This window comes from Physella acuta, unplaced genomic scaffold (genome assembly GCF_028476545.2).
Source record: "Physella acuta isolate Inbredline_101_S28 unplaced genomic scaffold, ASM2847654v3 ptg001810l, whole genome shotgun sequence".
NCBI lineage: Eukaryota > Metazoa > Mollusca > Gastropoda > Physidae > Physella > Physella acuta.
In genome coordinates this window covers 17,718-34,706 of record NW_026733320.1, presented here as the reverse complement: position 1 = coordinate 34,706, position 16,989 = coordinate 17,718, and the positions used below count along the sequence as shown (strand labels likewise).

General features: G+C 38.4%; 2 protein-coding genes across 2 annotated transcripts; both read right to left on the bottom strand.

Annotated features, from left to right (window-relative positions):
- Nucleotides 1-2,425: 2,425 nt before the first annotated feature.
- LOC131930611 (glutathione S-transferase 1-like) lies at nucleotides 2,426-6,532 on the bottom strand. Its single transcript, XM_059287178.1, has 6 exons — nucleotides 6,438-6,532; nucleotides 5,482-5,624; nucleotides 4,863-4,955; nucleotides 4,056-4,171; nucleotides 3,347-3,451; nucleotides 2,426-2,599 (listed from the first exon to the last, which is right to left on the bottom strand). Exons 2-6 carry the CDS (start codon nucleotides 5,615-5,617, stop codon nucleotides 2,426-2,428), a joined length of 624 nt encoding a protein of 207 aa, XP_059143161.1. The 5' UTR covers nucleotides 5,618-5,624; nucleotides 6,438-6,532.
- Nucleotides 6,533-8,406: 1,874 nt separating this feature from the next.
- LOC131930610 (GRB2-associated-binding protein 3-like) lies at nucleotides 8,407-9,558 on the bottom strand. The gene has a single exon (XM_059287177.1). It carries the CDS (start codon nucleotides 9,556-9,558, stop codon nucleotides 8,407-8,409), a length of 1,152 nt encoding a protein of 383 aa, XP_059143160.1.
- Nucleotides 9,559-16,989: the final 7,431 nt, after the last annotated feature.

Below are 16,989 nucleotides of genomic sequence, written 5' to 3'. Positions count from 1 at the left end.
TATTGTGTTGTCTTAATGTAGTTCGTGAAAATAAATACCCAACATCAAACTAGGATATCTGTAGTCCAATGTTTAGCTCTGGAGAAAATGGCAATGAAGTAATGAACTTAGAACTAATAATAATCATTAAAAAAGTTTTAAAAAACCCACGTTTTCTGATTGAACTAAAAAGTAGAAAATAAATACTATACATCACAATAATGCAAGCGATCACTCTACTATAAGCTATCAAAAACGTGGTTCGCCGAAGTAAAAGTTATATTACTATTGATTAGATAATACTATTGACTTTTATTAGGGAGCTTGTAGAGAGTCAACAGTATTAGAAACTGTAAGAAAATCACGGCGCCCCACGTTTTTGATAGCTTATAGTAGAGTGATCGCTTGCATTATTGTGATGTATAGTATTTATTTTCTACTTTTTAGTTCAATCAGAAAACGTGGGTTTTTTAAAACTTTTTTAATGATTATTATTTTCTACTTTTTAGTGTTTGTCTGTTTGTTTGCATGTAAATCTTGCTATCGATTTTATCTTTTCACTTTTTTTTTTTGGGTAAACGAAGACAACTCGTAAAAAGACAACTCGTAAAAAACACGTTGTGTGAATACGTTACTGACTAGAACACATAGATTTGAACCCGTGTCGAGTGGGATAGCAATCGTGTGCCCAACCACTCGACCATATCGTCTCCCCCATACTGGCCACCAGTTGTTACGTTATGGTTGTTTGTACACAAACACAGCGTGACAACTACTCAGTAAGCAAAAAGAGGGGGAGTGCCGAACCTTGTTTTCATCAAATTACAGTTACTGGGTAATGTCCCTTTTCCCCCACGTTTTTTGGTACAATTATATAGCGGTTTAAAATGATCAATAAAATGTTTCCATGGATTAATTTAGTAATAAAAACAATAGAATATTCAATTGTCATCCAAAACAAAGCTTCCCTGAAAATTTCAGCGCGCTAGCTAACTGGGAAGTGCCAGAAATTTCGATCGCAAGATTGGATTGGAAAGACAAACACAGAAACACACAGAGAAAGCAAGTTAAAGAAAACGTGGGAAAATAGTGGCTTTTGTCATTGGTGGCTCTACTGTAGCATGGCTCCAACCAGTGGTCATACTGCTCAACTGTTGAACTGCGTCTATCCTGCTACCGATATGTTGCACAACTGGGTTAGTCAATGGTAACGATCGTTAAAAAATACTCAGGGGCAACAACTTTCATCATATCAAATAGTGAGTTTTTTCCCTTAGCGGCTGAATTTCTGTGAAGTTTCATTAGTCTCGAAGTCCATATGTATTCCCAGTTTTGTAGAGACTTGCCACTTGTGGAGAGTGTGACAATAAAAACTACCCAAAAACTTCGAGAAATACTTTTTAAAACTAGGGGTCGTCCATAAATAACGTCACACTCGTAGAGGGAGGGGGTGTCCTTTATTTTGTGACTGTGATTGGGCGAAAGGGGGGGGGGGGTTCAGATGGTGCGACGTCACACTTTTGCATTATAAAAAAACCAATATTAGAAAACGAATTTTAGACGTCATTTCGCGTTTTAGAAAACTGCTTTAATAAACTAATAGGAACTGATTAAAATACCCTATTTTGACAGAGTTCAGACAAGATTTTGGAAAAATATCTGTTTAAAAAAAATTCAACTGCAATTTTGAGGTAAAAATCGTACAAAAAAGCGTGAAGTCATTTATAGATGACCCGTAGATTGATTGGTCAAGAAACTGGTTTGGCTAATCGTGCATTTTCGAAACATTAAAACGGTGATTATTATATTAGACAAAAACACATTTATCCATAAGTCTCCAGTGGTGGACGGGGGGAGGGGGGGGGGGGAGGGATAGAGTGCTAAGACCTGTATCATGTTGCATACCAGCCTGTCAAACTACTAACATGAAAATCAGGTTTCTGGTGATTTTTTTTTAAAAATGTATAGCAGTAATCTTTAAAATTGCAAGTGTGATGTGTATTTTTCTATGGGCGGACACAAATGTTTCTCCTCGTACCACAACAGCTGTATACTGTAAGATAATTTGACTCATGTATGTCACATTTCTTCATTTTAGTCTTAGAATTTTGATACTGAACATATTAAACCCTAAACAGGCTGTTTAGTTAAAAAGTAGATATTCTTTAAAAAATAGGGCCCTAATAAAAAAAAATGCATAAAAGTTTTAAGTTAGTTATCTTGGCATTCAATTTTTAGTTACATACACACTTTTGATAACACAAACAATAAGAAATACAAATACAAATTGTATCAGCCGAGATGGATCTGGAATTTTAATTCACTGAAACAAGTGCTGCAACGTAGAATAATCTAGAAGATAACACAGAGCTGCAATAAAACTAATAATAAAACATCGTGTTTCCATAAAAGCATACAATTAAATTTGAGCTAACCGGCAATCACATTAAGTTTCTGTTTGTTTCCGACTGGCCAGGTAGGCTTTGATGCGCTCATTATTTTCAACAATGTTGAAGAGTTCTTTCAGAAAAGGGAGGTCATCGTTAGGTCTGGTGACAAATGAACCTCGGGTGGTGAAGGCGAAAATGTTGTCGTACGTACTGATGTCAGCATACGTCAGCTGTAGAGGGAAATTTTTAAAAGCTTTATTGTAAACTAATGTAAAAACTACAATTTATTTATAAATATCAATTAAATATTTAAAATATTTACACTAGTAATAAATGAGCTGTAAAAAAAAAAAGAATGTAAATCACCCCTTAAAGCAGTATTTCCCAAAATGAGCGATGACGGAACGATCCAGGGGGGGGGGGGGGGGGGGGGTAGGCGGCAGTAGCCTTGTATGCAAACAGCTTGCATTAAGTACGAAAATGAGGGTGGTGAACGTTTTAAGAACAGAGTTTCTTCCAGGCATATCTTCGAAAAAATTCTACCGCCCCCCCCCCCCCCCGAACGAAATGAAATTTATATAATTTATATAGAAAATATATACTTTTAACAGTGCCCCCCCCCTCGAAGAAAGTCTACCCCCCCCCCCCCCCCCCCCCGAAAATTTCAAGTGCCCCCCCCCGGAGAAAAAAGTCTGGAAGAAACACTGTTCAAGAATAAACACAAAGTGTCATCACGAGATAAAGAAAAATGTGCATTACAAAAACGTGTGATAGCAGACGTGCGCAGTAACCCCCCCCCCATCTCAGATCAAGCTATTACATAATTAATTAAATCAGATAAATAAGTAAAGCACATATGAAAAACTTTATGGTAACACGCTTTTGAATGCACATAAAATAAGAAATAAAACAAATAATTAAATTATTTATAAAATATTAAGACAAGATTTGTTAAATACTGAATACAGTCAACTTACAGATGATCCTACAAAATAACCAGTGCCGTTCTCTTTCAAGAGTTTCTCAAGGAATCCCAGATACAAGGGCGACTCCACCTCTTTCACATTCTTCATCAACTCAGCCTGAAGATAAAATATCAAATTTCTATTGCGAGTTCAAGTAAATGGGACAGATTTGTATATTATTTCAAACTGTTCTTCTTGGATATGCATAAACTATACAGCATGCATACCCACAACATAAAAAAGCAACAGTGCAAATACTCCCCTAACCCAGAGGCGTAGCGGAGGGGGGGGGGGGGGCATGGGGTGCGGACCGCACCGGGTGACACCATATAGGGGGTGACACCAAGGCAAAAAATAGCAAAATATATAGAGACAAATTTGAGGGGGGGGGGGGAGGGGTGCAAATCGAAAGTTTGAGGGGGGGAGGTGCAAATCGAAAATTTGAATGTTTGTCCCCGGGAAAGGGTCGCTACGCCTCTGGGTGGGGGGGGGGGGGTGACACCATTACGTGCCGCACTGGGTGAAATTCGACCTCGCTACGCCACTGCCCTAACCACCCTAATATGTTTCTCCAACTAACTTTACCGTAAGTACAACTACATATATTTCAAGTAACAGGCAAACGTTTTTCAAACAAAAAGCCTAATATAAAATTGATTAACAGACTACTGTGATTGAAGTATACACAGTGATTTACAGAAACTTAAGTAGGTTGTTTCACCTTTCGTGCTTCATCTCTTTCTTTAAGTGCAGTCATTGCTTTGGCCCTGTATTCCTGATTGAGTTGAACAACTTGATCTACCTTCAGTTGGTCTAAAGGTGACTTACCATAGAAATCTTCAAACAAAAAAAAATGTCACAAATAATTGGAAACGACACAGTAACGGGAAATGTGTTCTGCGTGTACATGACTACATGGACAGGTAGTGTTCGACTGCTGATTCATAAGTCTCGAGTTTAACTATCGGACGTTCCTGAGTCTCACGTGAGGGGGAGTGAAGGTGGTTTGGTAAAGTGGTGCTGACCACACTATACCTATATATGCCGTGGTTAGTAATTGAAGAAACTTGATGGACCATCATGTCCAAATAGTGATTATGCAATGAATATAGGATGACAGAGAAGAAAATAAATTGTGATTATTCATTTGTCTGGGCATTTGGTCGTAGTTCCCAATAGCTTGTCAAATTTGAATACAATGTTGTTCCCCCCCCCTCCACACCCCCGCTTATCTGCTACTAGTAACTATTGAGTGTTATCGTAACGAGTGTCCTTGAACTAATGCTAGTATGGTATAGGTATAATATAAGATTTGATCTTTAAGCTTGAGAAACTTTGGAAAAAATGGTAAATAGATACGTTAACAATATATATATATATATATATATATATATATATATATATATATATATATATATATATATATATATATATATATATATATATATATATAAAATGGTAGGATATGAATCTTTTGCACATGTCTTTAATTATTTTAATTAATACTTTTGAGCAAATATGTACTTACTGAATTCTCTGGCTAAGTAAGCTTCAATGGCTACACTCTGTGCATAGAGAACACCATCCACTTCAAGCATTGGCACCTGACCAAAGAGAGTTTCTAAGAAAAAAAAAATACTATTATATCAGTGATACAATTTGATACCAATATAAAATAATTTAAAATAAAGGTAAATACGAATACAATGTGACAAACTAGTTTTAACACTATTACTGAACCCCCTTGTGTCCATGCAAGAAATCAATATAATTTAATCCTTAAATGTGATACATCTACGGCTAAGCTATAATAACACAACATCTATTACAAAGTACTATATTATATTAACATCAGTTGTTAATATGCCCCAAAAAATAAATCAGAGGCGTAGCGAAGGGGGGGTACATATGTCCCCGGGCGCCGACCCTAGGGGCGCCTAAATGGGTTGGAAAAAAAATTAAAAGCTCATTTTAAGTGCAGTTTTGAATTATAAATATAAAAATATATATTGGGGGGGGGGCGCCAAATTGAAAGTTTGTCCCCGGGCGCCGGGAGGGGTCGTTACGCCTCTGAGATAAATAGAAAGAAGGTGGAAAGCGTTGCGTTCAATACTAACGTGAATAATGTAAGTCAAAGTAAAACCTACTGGGTTTTTCTTCAGGCCAATTTTGTTTTGAAATTCTCACATCTTCGTATTTTTGCCCAGCCAAGGCCAAAAGTAATCTTGAAACTTCAGCTCTGCTACGTGCATCAAAGTAGATCAATTTGAGTTTAGGTGCCATTTTGGGGCTAAATGAATAGTAAATGATATTAAGATATGTTATGGAGTAAATGTAGTCTGGTTTAGGTTCGATAGTTTTCGTGTTTTTGTGTAGTGCTCTTTTTCACTTAATATTCTAGCTCTAGCCGGTTTTTTTTTTCAAGCTTTTCTTCTCCGAAGTATTTCTAGCACTTCTATAGAAAATATATACATTTAGTAGATTCCGCCCACTCGGAAAATTTAGCCTGCACCCCCCCCCCCACCTGAAAAATGTCTGATCTAAATCTAGATTCTACAGAAATGTTTCTTAACCTTTCTGGAAATACCGATTCCTACCACCATCTGATCCTCATTCACAATACCGTTACGTGTTGTATCCAGAGTTTCTTCCAGGCATCTCTTGCAATCGAAGCAAAGGCGTAGCGAGGGGGGGGGGGCGGGGGTGTAAATCGAAAGTTTGAGGGGGGGTGCAAATCGTAAGTTTGAGGGAGGGGGGGGGGGGTGCAAATCGAAAATTTGTCCCCGGGAAGGGTCGCTACGCCTCTGGGGGGGGGGGGACACACCATTAAGTGCCGCACCGGGTCAAACCCGACCTCGCTAAACCACTGAATCGAGGCACTGACTTTAATAATCGCTGTTTGTGTGTGTAATTATCAAACCAACGTTGTGTTTACATTAATGAAAATATCATTCATTTAATTATCGTCTTCAATTTTACAAATTTTTTTTCTCTACATAAATACGTATTTTAAGTGCTTTTAATCAAGCAGAAGCGACACAAAAAATGAATTTAAAAAACTCGTGATTATTTTAGTAGCATATAGATCTAGATGGTTACTCACACATACGTAAGTATTTAGTATACAACACCGTCTGTTTTACTATTGGTAAACGTTCCAGGTATTGTGTACCAGAAGGTCTAGGCGCGACTCGGCATATTGTGACTATCTAAGCGGGTGTGTTACACCCCTTATCAATCTCTGACGCAGACTAGGCCCATAATGTTTATCAGCACAGGGTTAGTAAAGGGAGAGAGGGCTGTAAAACTAAACACTAAACGTTTTATGTTTGGGGTCATCCATAAATGACGTCACACTTTTTTGACGATTTTTACCCCCCCCCCCTTTCCGTCGCACATCGTCACAAAAAGCCAGACCCCCCCCCCTAAAATAGCGTCACACCTCAGCATACAACACCCCTCTAAATTGCAGTTGCGTTTTTTTAAAACATCGATATTTTTCCAAAATCTTGTCTGAACTCTGTCAAAATAGAGTATTTTAATCAATTTATATTACAATTTATTAAAATGGTTCTCTAAACCGCGAAATAACGGCTAAAACTTGTTTTCTAACATTGCTTTTTTATAATGCAAAAGTGTGACGTCACACCATCTGCTTCCCCCCCCCTCATCACACACCGTCAAAAAATTACGGCCCCCCCCCCCCCTACGAGTGTGACGTCTTTTATGGACGACCCCTTTCACAAGAAATGATGATTTAATGTTTAAACCATAACTTTTTTTTCTATTTGTCAACCACGTGCACATTTTTCAATGTAAATATCAGCTAAATGACCAATAATAAAACTGATTGATTTATGATATCTGAAATGCACACGCAGCAATCGAATTATGACAAATGAGTTTACGATAAAATTAACTTTAATACACAATCAACAAATCAAGTGTATTCATTATTTCGCCAGTTTGCGGAGTTAGATGGTCGCCAAAAAAAAGTATTACACATTTTATGCCAGGGCTCTACACTGCGAATTTAGCTCCAATTTTCTTTTTCGCAAGCATTCAGACAAGCAGCATAATGGACTAGGGGCTAGCCATAGCAATCAATGAAGCTCCCAATATCTTATTCTCAAGCATTCAGACAAGCAGCGTTATAGGCTAGCCATAGCAGTCAATGAAAAAGTGCCTGACCGTCTTTGCTCACCAGCTACTGAGAAAGATATGGAGAGATGTCTAACATTATTCAAAACTTGAGATAGTCATGATTTTATGTATCGGGTATTAAGTTAATTATATTATGACCCCAATTTATTTTAGACATGTTTCTCCAGTGAAGGGTCACAGGTTACAGTATACATTTTCTAAATAAAAAATATATTCTCTTATATATTCTCTTGTTTATTTCGGAAGTGGGGGGGATTCTTAGCAACGGCCATCTCCAGTCTACATTGAGGTAAAAGGCCAATTGTATGTCATCTTACCTTGCTATTAATATTTATTCTGTTGATCTTCTCCCTGACTGGAAATTATCCATGTGTTCAGATATGTGTTGATGACTTTCTATTTGAAACCATTGTTTTGGAATGTAATACTATTTTTTGTTTTATTTACACAAACGAGTTAGGGTTGTGGGAATGGGAAGGGGCAAAATATCTTAAACAGAGTTTCTTCCAGGTATCTTTACCGCCCCGCCCCCCCCCCCCATCCCTGAACGAAATGGAATTGATATAGAAAAAATTCTTTTACCAGTGTTCGCCCCCCCCCCCCCCCCCCGAAATTATCAAGTGCCCCCCCCCCCCCGGAGAAAGTCTGGGAAACACTGGTCTTAACCCAAAAAACCTTGGCTGCTAGTTCACAGCAGATGCCGTTTCGTAGTAATCTTCAACAACAAGGCGTAAAATAATTCCAGGACCAATGTGAAAGTTAAAATACAATTTTAATAAAATGATCAATAATAAAATCAGTTTGTGTGTTCAATTAGTGTCAGGGTAACTTTGAGAGGCTTGTTTTCAGATGGCTGACCACTAATCTTGAAGTAGCGGGTTCTGTATCAGTTGTGGATTATAATTTTTTTATACCTGTTCAGGTATTGCTAGCTGGCTGGAGCGAGGGGTATCGTAGCCATAGGTGTGTAGTAGATCAGGTGAGATGGCACTGATCAGGTCTGGGACGTGAGTATCACTTAGAGCTAAAATACTGGCTCTTTTTGTCTTGGTGTACAGAGGCGGCGGCTCTATTGTTGTGGTACTTGCCTCCATTACATCGCTGTATGGCTCATGTGTTGAGATGTGTGGCTCTTTACTGTGGACGTAGTCTGGTGATTTTGTTTTGCCTGTAGGCTCTGTACAACTTCCAGGGTTTTCGTTTTCTTGCGACTCACCAGAAGTTTCAGGTGCGTCGCTGAAGATAATATTGTAATACGTGGGATCTGGTGTTTCGTCGTGAGGTCCAGCCTCGCTTTGGTGTATGTTAGAGTCTTCGTGATAAGAGTTGTAGTAGATTGGATCTATGGAGGAGTACTCATGAACAGAGGGCAAGTTGGCTGGGGTTTCATGAACTGTATTCAAGTCCTGTTCAAGTAACTCTGACAATGAGCTGTGGGCTGATTCATTGAGGAGTAAAGAAAAATTGGACAGACACCGCATGATGTCTCCGTCGGATAGTAAGTTGACCTGTGGTGAATGGGCGTTTGGGGTGTCAACAGCACTGTCTTCTTGGTTTGAGTTCTCATCTTGTGAACTGACTTCAGCAAGATTATCAGTCGACACATGCAATGGAGATAATTCAGATACCTCGTTTTGAATTTTAAGATGAGTGAAAGGCTGGTACATACTATCCCGGGGCTGGGTTTCTGTTTTTAAGTGACAGACGAGACAAAGCCAGTGGATCCAAAGCTTCATCTGGGCTTCATCCTGCGCAGCGAGGTAGTACGTCCTGGGCTTGTTTTTCTTGTACGTCTTGACGGCCAGGAGATGTGGGAAGACGTCCGACTGCAGGGACTCGATGACCTGTTCACACGACTCCAAGTTGACGCTGCCCTTCTTGGTGAGGCACTGCTGGTCTTTGTAGTAGGTCAGCTCGTACTTGCTGTCGAGCGTGTTCTGACGTAGCACGAAGAAGCGTTTCTTCCACTGGGAGCGGAAGAGCTTGAAGGTCGGGTTCATCTTCTTCTCTGGTGGGGACTTAGTCAGCCAGCCATTGTGGAGGACTTTGGATAAGGCCATCTAACGGGAGAGGGTGAGTTCGGCTCTATGCAAGACAGCAGAGACAGGTGTCTTGAAGTAGTCTGATGTTGTATACAGGTGTCTTGTAGATAAATGTCTTTTAGTAGTTTATTGTTGTAGACAGGTGTCTTTTAGACAGGTGTCTTATAGACAGGTGTCTTATAGACAGGTGTCTTGTATACAAATGTCTTTTAGTAGTTTATTGTTGTAGACAGGTGTCTTTTAGACAGGTGTCTTGTATACAAATGTCTTTTAGTAGTTTATTGTTGTAGACAGGTGTCTTTTAGACAGGTGTCTTGCAGACAGATATCTTTTAGTAGTTTGTTTTTGTAGACGGGTGTCTTTTAGACAGGTGTCTTATAGTCTGTAGTGGACAAGTGTCTTGTAGACAGATGTCTTGTAGACAGATGTCTTGTTGACAGATATCTTTTAGTACTCTGATGTAGACAGGTGTCTTGTAAACAGGTGTCTTGTAGACGTGTCTTTTAGTAGTCTGATGTAGACAGGTGTCCTGTAGACAAATGTCTTTTAGTCTGATGTTGTAGGCAGATGTCTTTTAGTCTGATGTTGTAGACAGACGTCTTTTAGTCTGATGTTTTAGACAAATGTCTTTTAGTCTGATGTTGTAGACAGGTGTCTTTTAGTTTGATGTTGTAGACAGATGTCTTATAGACTGGTTGTCTAAAAATGTCTTTAATGATGTGCAATCTGTGAAAATGTTTAAAAGAAAAGTATTATTACAAAAGCTTTGTCTGATAAATAATTGTAAAAAAAATTAACTGGTAAACCTATAATAGATAGTGGAATTTTAAACATTGAAAACAGCTAACAATTGCTATCATAGAAATGTTAGGTTTTCAAGTTGAAATGTGTAAATTATCGGGTAATAACAGTTGTTAAATGATTAAATTTTATTACAAAGCTTGTCAGTCTTAAATAGACGGCTCAGCTACCATCCCATTATATAGGTTACTATTCATCTATTCCTTAATCACACTTTAAGGAAGATACAATCAGCATTGTTTTTTTTAAACACTGATGCTTTATCTTAAGCAGTTACTAGTACTTTGTGCTTGTAAAATTAGAGCATTAAGCAGCTACTAGTACTTGAGGTAAGTATATAGCACCTCTAGTTACATCCTGTTGGTAAAGAAAACAAAAGGAAATAGTCTACTCTTAAGGTTTGGCGTAAAGATGTAATGCTGTACCGGTGAGTGTCATTGCGAAATACGAAACGTCGTGAAACATTTCTATAAATTAAACAGCGCAATACACTATAGCGCAATACACTATTTTCATCTTCAATAATTAATCACCAACCATGGTATTTTAAGGTCAAGAATGAATAATTAGGGTGAACATTATACTTTTTTAGGCAATGACGGAGTTATAAAATGTTGAGGTAAAATGAATGAGAATCTGCTCACTCCACACACACCCCTTGCAAATCTGCTGAACACATCTCGCATTTTCTCATCGCATTTTACCGCCTTGGCAATAAACGTTTCGCATCTCGCATTTTACCAACACTCTACAAAGTAAATTCTCTCAAGCATAAACACCTGTTTGTTTTATTTAATTTCTTCTGCTTTAGCCGCAGGGCATGGAATATGCATACTTTTTAAATAGAATATCTCTATATTTACATAAGGTGAAATATTCTATTTTTAACTCTCTATAACTATGAACTATCAATCAGAACGAGATTGTAATACCAACAAATTTTCTAATGAATATATTGGCATATGTCTCTATCTGTATATTACTAGCTATGTACTAATGGAAGGATATGCTACATTGTATACTAGACACAAATTGAGTATTGTAAGTAGCCTATCTGTCACTCTCTGAATTAAATAATACAACATTGGTAAAGTAGAACAAGGACAACTTTTAAACATGCGTTACATGTTACAATATTTGATTTAAGTTACTTTAACGATAGACTGGGAAGAAAAATGACATAAGTCTAATATGTGAAAGTGAGTGTACTTAGTTTTGCAAAGTGTTAAAAGTTTATTTTTTGTTTTTGTAACAATTTTATAAATATATGAAAGTGACAATCTATTTATATCTAGTTTTAACAAAGTGTATTTTTATTTTTGGTTGTTAAAGTCAGTATCAATATAATTTCTAGAAAATAAGTCAGTATCAATATAATTTCTAGAAAATAAGTCAGTATCAATATAATTTCTAGAGAAATAAGTCAGTATCAATATAATTTCTAGAGAATAAATATACAAGTGTGACACATACCGTATGACTTAGAACATGTAAGAGAAGTGGCCCGCACTGTCTGTCTAGACTGGGCAATGGTCATCGGGTATCCTGAGATCAGGTAGACGCGACCAAGTGTCGTCTGCAAATTGAGATTTGTTTTTACGACGTCATATCCGCATCTAGAGCCAATGAAAAATAAAATGATAGATTGGTGGTCAGTAGTCTTCGCTGGGTGATGTCTTAGTTGAATAAGCGAAGGTATGCGAGAGGGGGCTTTTAATTAAACATGGGTAGCCAAGGTGAAGGTTGAACACCAGATGTGACGCTGACCACACCGGACAGGAAGTCTATTGTTGACGGACAAGCCGAAGGTCCCCACGTAGACGGGTCGGTATTGTTTGTTTACCCACCCAAGCGTGTCAAAGTACCTATCAGCCCAAGGGTGAGAGGGGGATACACCTATCTTCACACAGCATTGACATTCTCCAATACATCAGCCCCCCACACCCTCCCCACTCACCCCTCCCCTTCTTGATATGGGAAGAGTATACTCTACCCCAAACTTGTCCATAAATATCACTTAAACCTACCATTGAGCGCAGACAAAAGGTGTCTATTTAGTTTTCTCTATCGCTTTCCATGGCCGGAGGGTGACGACAAACACGAACAATACGGGCAATGACGTCATCGGTTTTGGGGCACTTTGTGACAAAGTAGCCCTTACGTTCTAATCTAATTCTATTTACGCGAAATTGAATAACACTGAAGGGATAATTAAATAAAGCGAATTGAGATATTACTGGCTTAATTACTGCCATACATTTTCTAAAATTCTATTTTGGCGAACATTACTACACATAGTGTTAATTAACTAATTACCCACTTAACACTACTTTAAGAGCTGCATCACAATTCTACTCAAGCATGAAACAAGGTTCGTTCCTACATTTTTTAACCGGGGGGGGGGGGGGGCACTTGATACTTCAACACTAGTAAAGTAAAGATTCCTCTTTAGACCCAGTGATCCATTGGGCAAACGAAGTAGAGTTTATGTTTCTTGACCTCGGCATACGAAGGGATAATGTGGTCAGCACTATACACAGCCGCCTTTACTTTCCCTAACGTGAATTAGGTACCCATCGAAACTGGGTGGACTCAGGGACGTTCCACCCGGGTTCGAACTTGAGACTTTCGCTAGGCCACTCCGTCCAACACTTTAAAACTAGACTTAGGTATATGTAAATAATACTATAAATTAAAATAAAAATTGTTGAAAAATGAAACTATACAAGCATAAGCTATTCAAAAATGTATTTTTTTAAACAAAGGCATCGAAATATAGATATAACTATTTAAGAAAAAGCCAATGAAACTTGTAAGTATTTAAGAAACAGAACTTACTAGTTACATCCTTGCTACAACTAGTTTATTTCTCTCAACATGGTGGTACGCTTGAGCGATTGTCACTTCTCCATTACATCCGTCTGTGTGTAAAAACTATTTCAACAGACCAACACGCGTGTCAACTTTGTTTTGTTTAACTGGGGAAGATTTAACCCAACGACTCATTAAACTAAGGTGGGTCCTGCTAGGCTGGTTGTGACAAAGAAAAAAAAAATATGTTGGAAACAACTTCCTATTTTCTGATCAGATTGTGTTGTCTATGGTGTCGTGATGTGAGCTTGATTTATTTCCTGATGGGGGGTTTTATCAAATTATTTTCATTTTCTGTTTTATTTTTTAGAAAAAAAAAGATATACAGAGTCGGTGTGTATGTGGAGTGGGAGGGGGTGTTTGTAAAATGTATGTGTGTGTGTGTGTGTGGGGGGGGGGGGGGGGGGGTGGTGTAGCTGGAGTGGAGGTATGTGTAGGGTGTGTGGAATGAAGGTGTGGAATGAGTTGATGTGCGTGGTGTATGTTTGGGGGAGGGGGTAATAGTGGTAATGGTGTTGATGTTGAGGGTAATAATGATGCATGTTTGGATGTTGGGGTGAAAATGGTGCAGGTTGTAGGGGGTGAAGACGGGTGGTGGGGGGGGTGATAGTGGTCATTGTGGTGGTAAGGGGAGGGGGTGGAGATTGGTGGTCAAGATGGAGGTGGGGTGTCGGTGGCGGTTTCTGTGACATGGTATTGAGGTGTGCCGTGGAGGGTAGGTTGAATGGGTTACGCAGACTTCTTCTGTTTCCTTGGCTATATGCCACACAAGAAATTTGTGATCAACACAATGGCAAACAGCCTTTATGTTAACGTTTACGACAGGCGTGGCATTTTACTGATTGAATAATAAACAAGAGAGTCGACACATTTTCTAGCAAACAGTGCAAACTAATTTGATTGGGGTGAGGGGTGGGTAATTTAAACGTACTTAATCCATCCCCAGAAAATAGTTTCTTTAAGTAAGGTAACAGGAAGCTAATACTGTTTTATGAAATTTTCCATACCAACCGTAATAATATAAGACATGTTTTCTCAAGTATTTTGACATTCTGAATTCCCAGAAAATGGCATGTGTTTCTCTATATATTACAATACATTTCATTGTTATCAAAACAAAGTACTAAAAGTAAGTAAAATTGCTTTTCTAAACCTGACGGTCATAAAGTGAAGTAGAGTTCACCTGTTTCTGTGACCTCGGCATATGCATGGATTGTGTGGTCAGCACTATACCCAACTGCTTTTCCTTCCCCAACGAGGGTTAGGTACCCATCAGAGCCTGGTGGCCTCAGGGACGGTCTACTGACTTGAACCCAGATTCAAACTCGAGTCTTTAGCAGTCTAGCGCTCTACCGCTAGGCCACACCGTCCCATAAACAAACTATAAGGCCGTAATTTTGATGACGTATAATAGTTCAATAATGTGTGTTTGCAAAAAAAAAGTTACATATGTGTTGGTTAAAGTATATTTTCTTTATCAGTTATATTTACTGGCCTATACATTTTCTATTTCGTCCAATGGGGGAGAGAGTTCCCCCTTGGATTGATGGAAGAAAGATGTTTGGAAGAAAAAGCCCCTCCCCATCCTATTACTCCATTGCTTCAGTAATTTAAGACAACATAAACTATGTTTTATTTATAACCTAGTATTCCACCTTGCAGAAATACAAGTTGCAGGAATTACAACAATGGAATCTCATCTCCGCGTGACTGATTTTGAGATCCGCGAAGTAAAAAAAAAGTTTATTTTTACTTCGCGGAACGCAGTAGCGTAGCCAGGATCGTCTCATGGGGGGGGGGGGGGGGGGGGAGGGGGGGTTCAAATTTTTCCCCCGGGGACAAACTTTCGTTTTGCACCCCCCTTCAAACTTTTGATTTGCACCACCCCTCACAAACTTTCGAATTACACCCCCCTCATACTTTATATATATACCGAGGTGTCTATGGGGGGGTATGATCCCCCCCCCCCCCCTTAACCCCCCCCCCCACCCTATCCCTGCCTACGCCACTGGCGGAACGTGTTCTATTTATAAAAAAAAAACCCTTTGAAACAAAAGTCATCAGGGTTGTGTTTCTGTTTGCCTTGAGTTTGTGTTCGTGTTTTGGTTGTGTAATAATCTTCCTTCCTTGTTCGTGCATGGCTCTTCGTCAAGGCTTGTCTGTCTTTAGTTACATGGAGTTGTTGTGATCTCTTTTAGGCTAAACATTGTACAAAAACGTATGATGTGGTCGAATGGTAGAGTCGTTGACTACTAACCCAAAGATCCCAAGTTCGGATCTAGGTCAGGACTCGGGACTGTAGAAAGTCCCTGAGTCTAACCAGCTCTGATGAGTACCTGACTCACGTTGGGGGGAAAGTAAAAGGCGTCTTTGCGCTGACCACACCATCCCTTCATATGCCGAGGCCGAGAAACACTAACTATACTTCATGCCCTATAGATCTCTAGGTCTGTATACAAAAAAAAAAAAAAAAAAAAAAAAAAAAAAAAAAAAGAAGCTACCTAAAGGATGACACAGGAACTAGGTGACCTACCAGTCAGTAGACAGTGTAATGACTCACTGACCCAAGTCCGCAAAGCATTGAACAACTCATGCTAAGCATAATAATATAGTAAAAATTTCACAATACTATTGTTCTTTCAAACACTAAAACGCAATAACATATTTTGAGGGAAGGTGGGTGGAGAGTGAGGATGACATGATATCATATCCTGTGTTTCCATTGTTTACACGAAAACTTTAAAAGAGAGGGTCAGACGATGGAAGCTAGAAGCGATAAAATGTTCACACCTCGACAAGCATCATTTAATAGTTTTGGTTTTTAACAAAATAATTATGAACTCGAACGGGCTTTACCGCCGAACATTAAAATCCAGGTTTATTTCATCTTAAATAATCACCATAATATAAAATACAGTAGTTCTTTACATTTTAAAAAGCATTTCTCTTTTTACAAGCTTTTCTTCTTCTTCATCATCTTCAAAAAAAAAAAAAAAAAAAAAAAAAAAAAAAAACTTATTTTATTTGGGACAGGCTTATGTTTTCGCTGTAAATGTACTAAAAGCAATTTTGTATAATATTCTTCAAGTTCCATCAGTTGTAGGGAACTCCTTCTCTCCTCTTCTAATTAGGGCCACTATCTACAACACAAATATGTTAATTATCATCAGTTCTATATCATTGACACCTGATTACTTTTCCTAGCTTATCGTAACTACTTTTGGTAGTATTGGTACTTTCTAAGAATTACAGTACAGTATTTCTCCATCAAAAGCTCCTTCTATACGAAAGATATTTACCCCCCCCCCCCCTCCCCCCCCTGCCCCATTTAATCTCAAAATGCTTATGCTAAGAGAAAATGTAGGCTAAAGGTCAAGTACTTTAGCCTTAGTAGTTTTATAAGAATAAATTTCCCTGTGCTTAAAATAAAAATAAAACAACCACTTCACGCATACACCATTCTTGTTGTTGAGTTATCCTCCACTTGAGGAATTATTTCCTTTAAATTGTGCTTATAAGTGGGTTATTTACATATTTTTGCAACAACTAAATAATTAATGTAATTAATGTTAATCTTCTAAGTGCTTTTAGAATATTTTTAAACCATGCAATTAAACATTTAACATACCATAGCCTCTCGGTATGTAAAGCTGTTTCATAAAAATTGTAATAACTTCTTAATCAGGAATTCATTATGCTATTTACCGGGGTCAGACAGAAATGTTTCCCCATACATTTTGAAGCGGATTTCCCAATACGAATCGCAATCACCAAGAA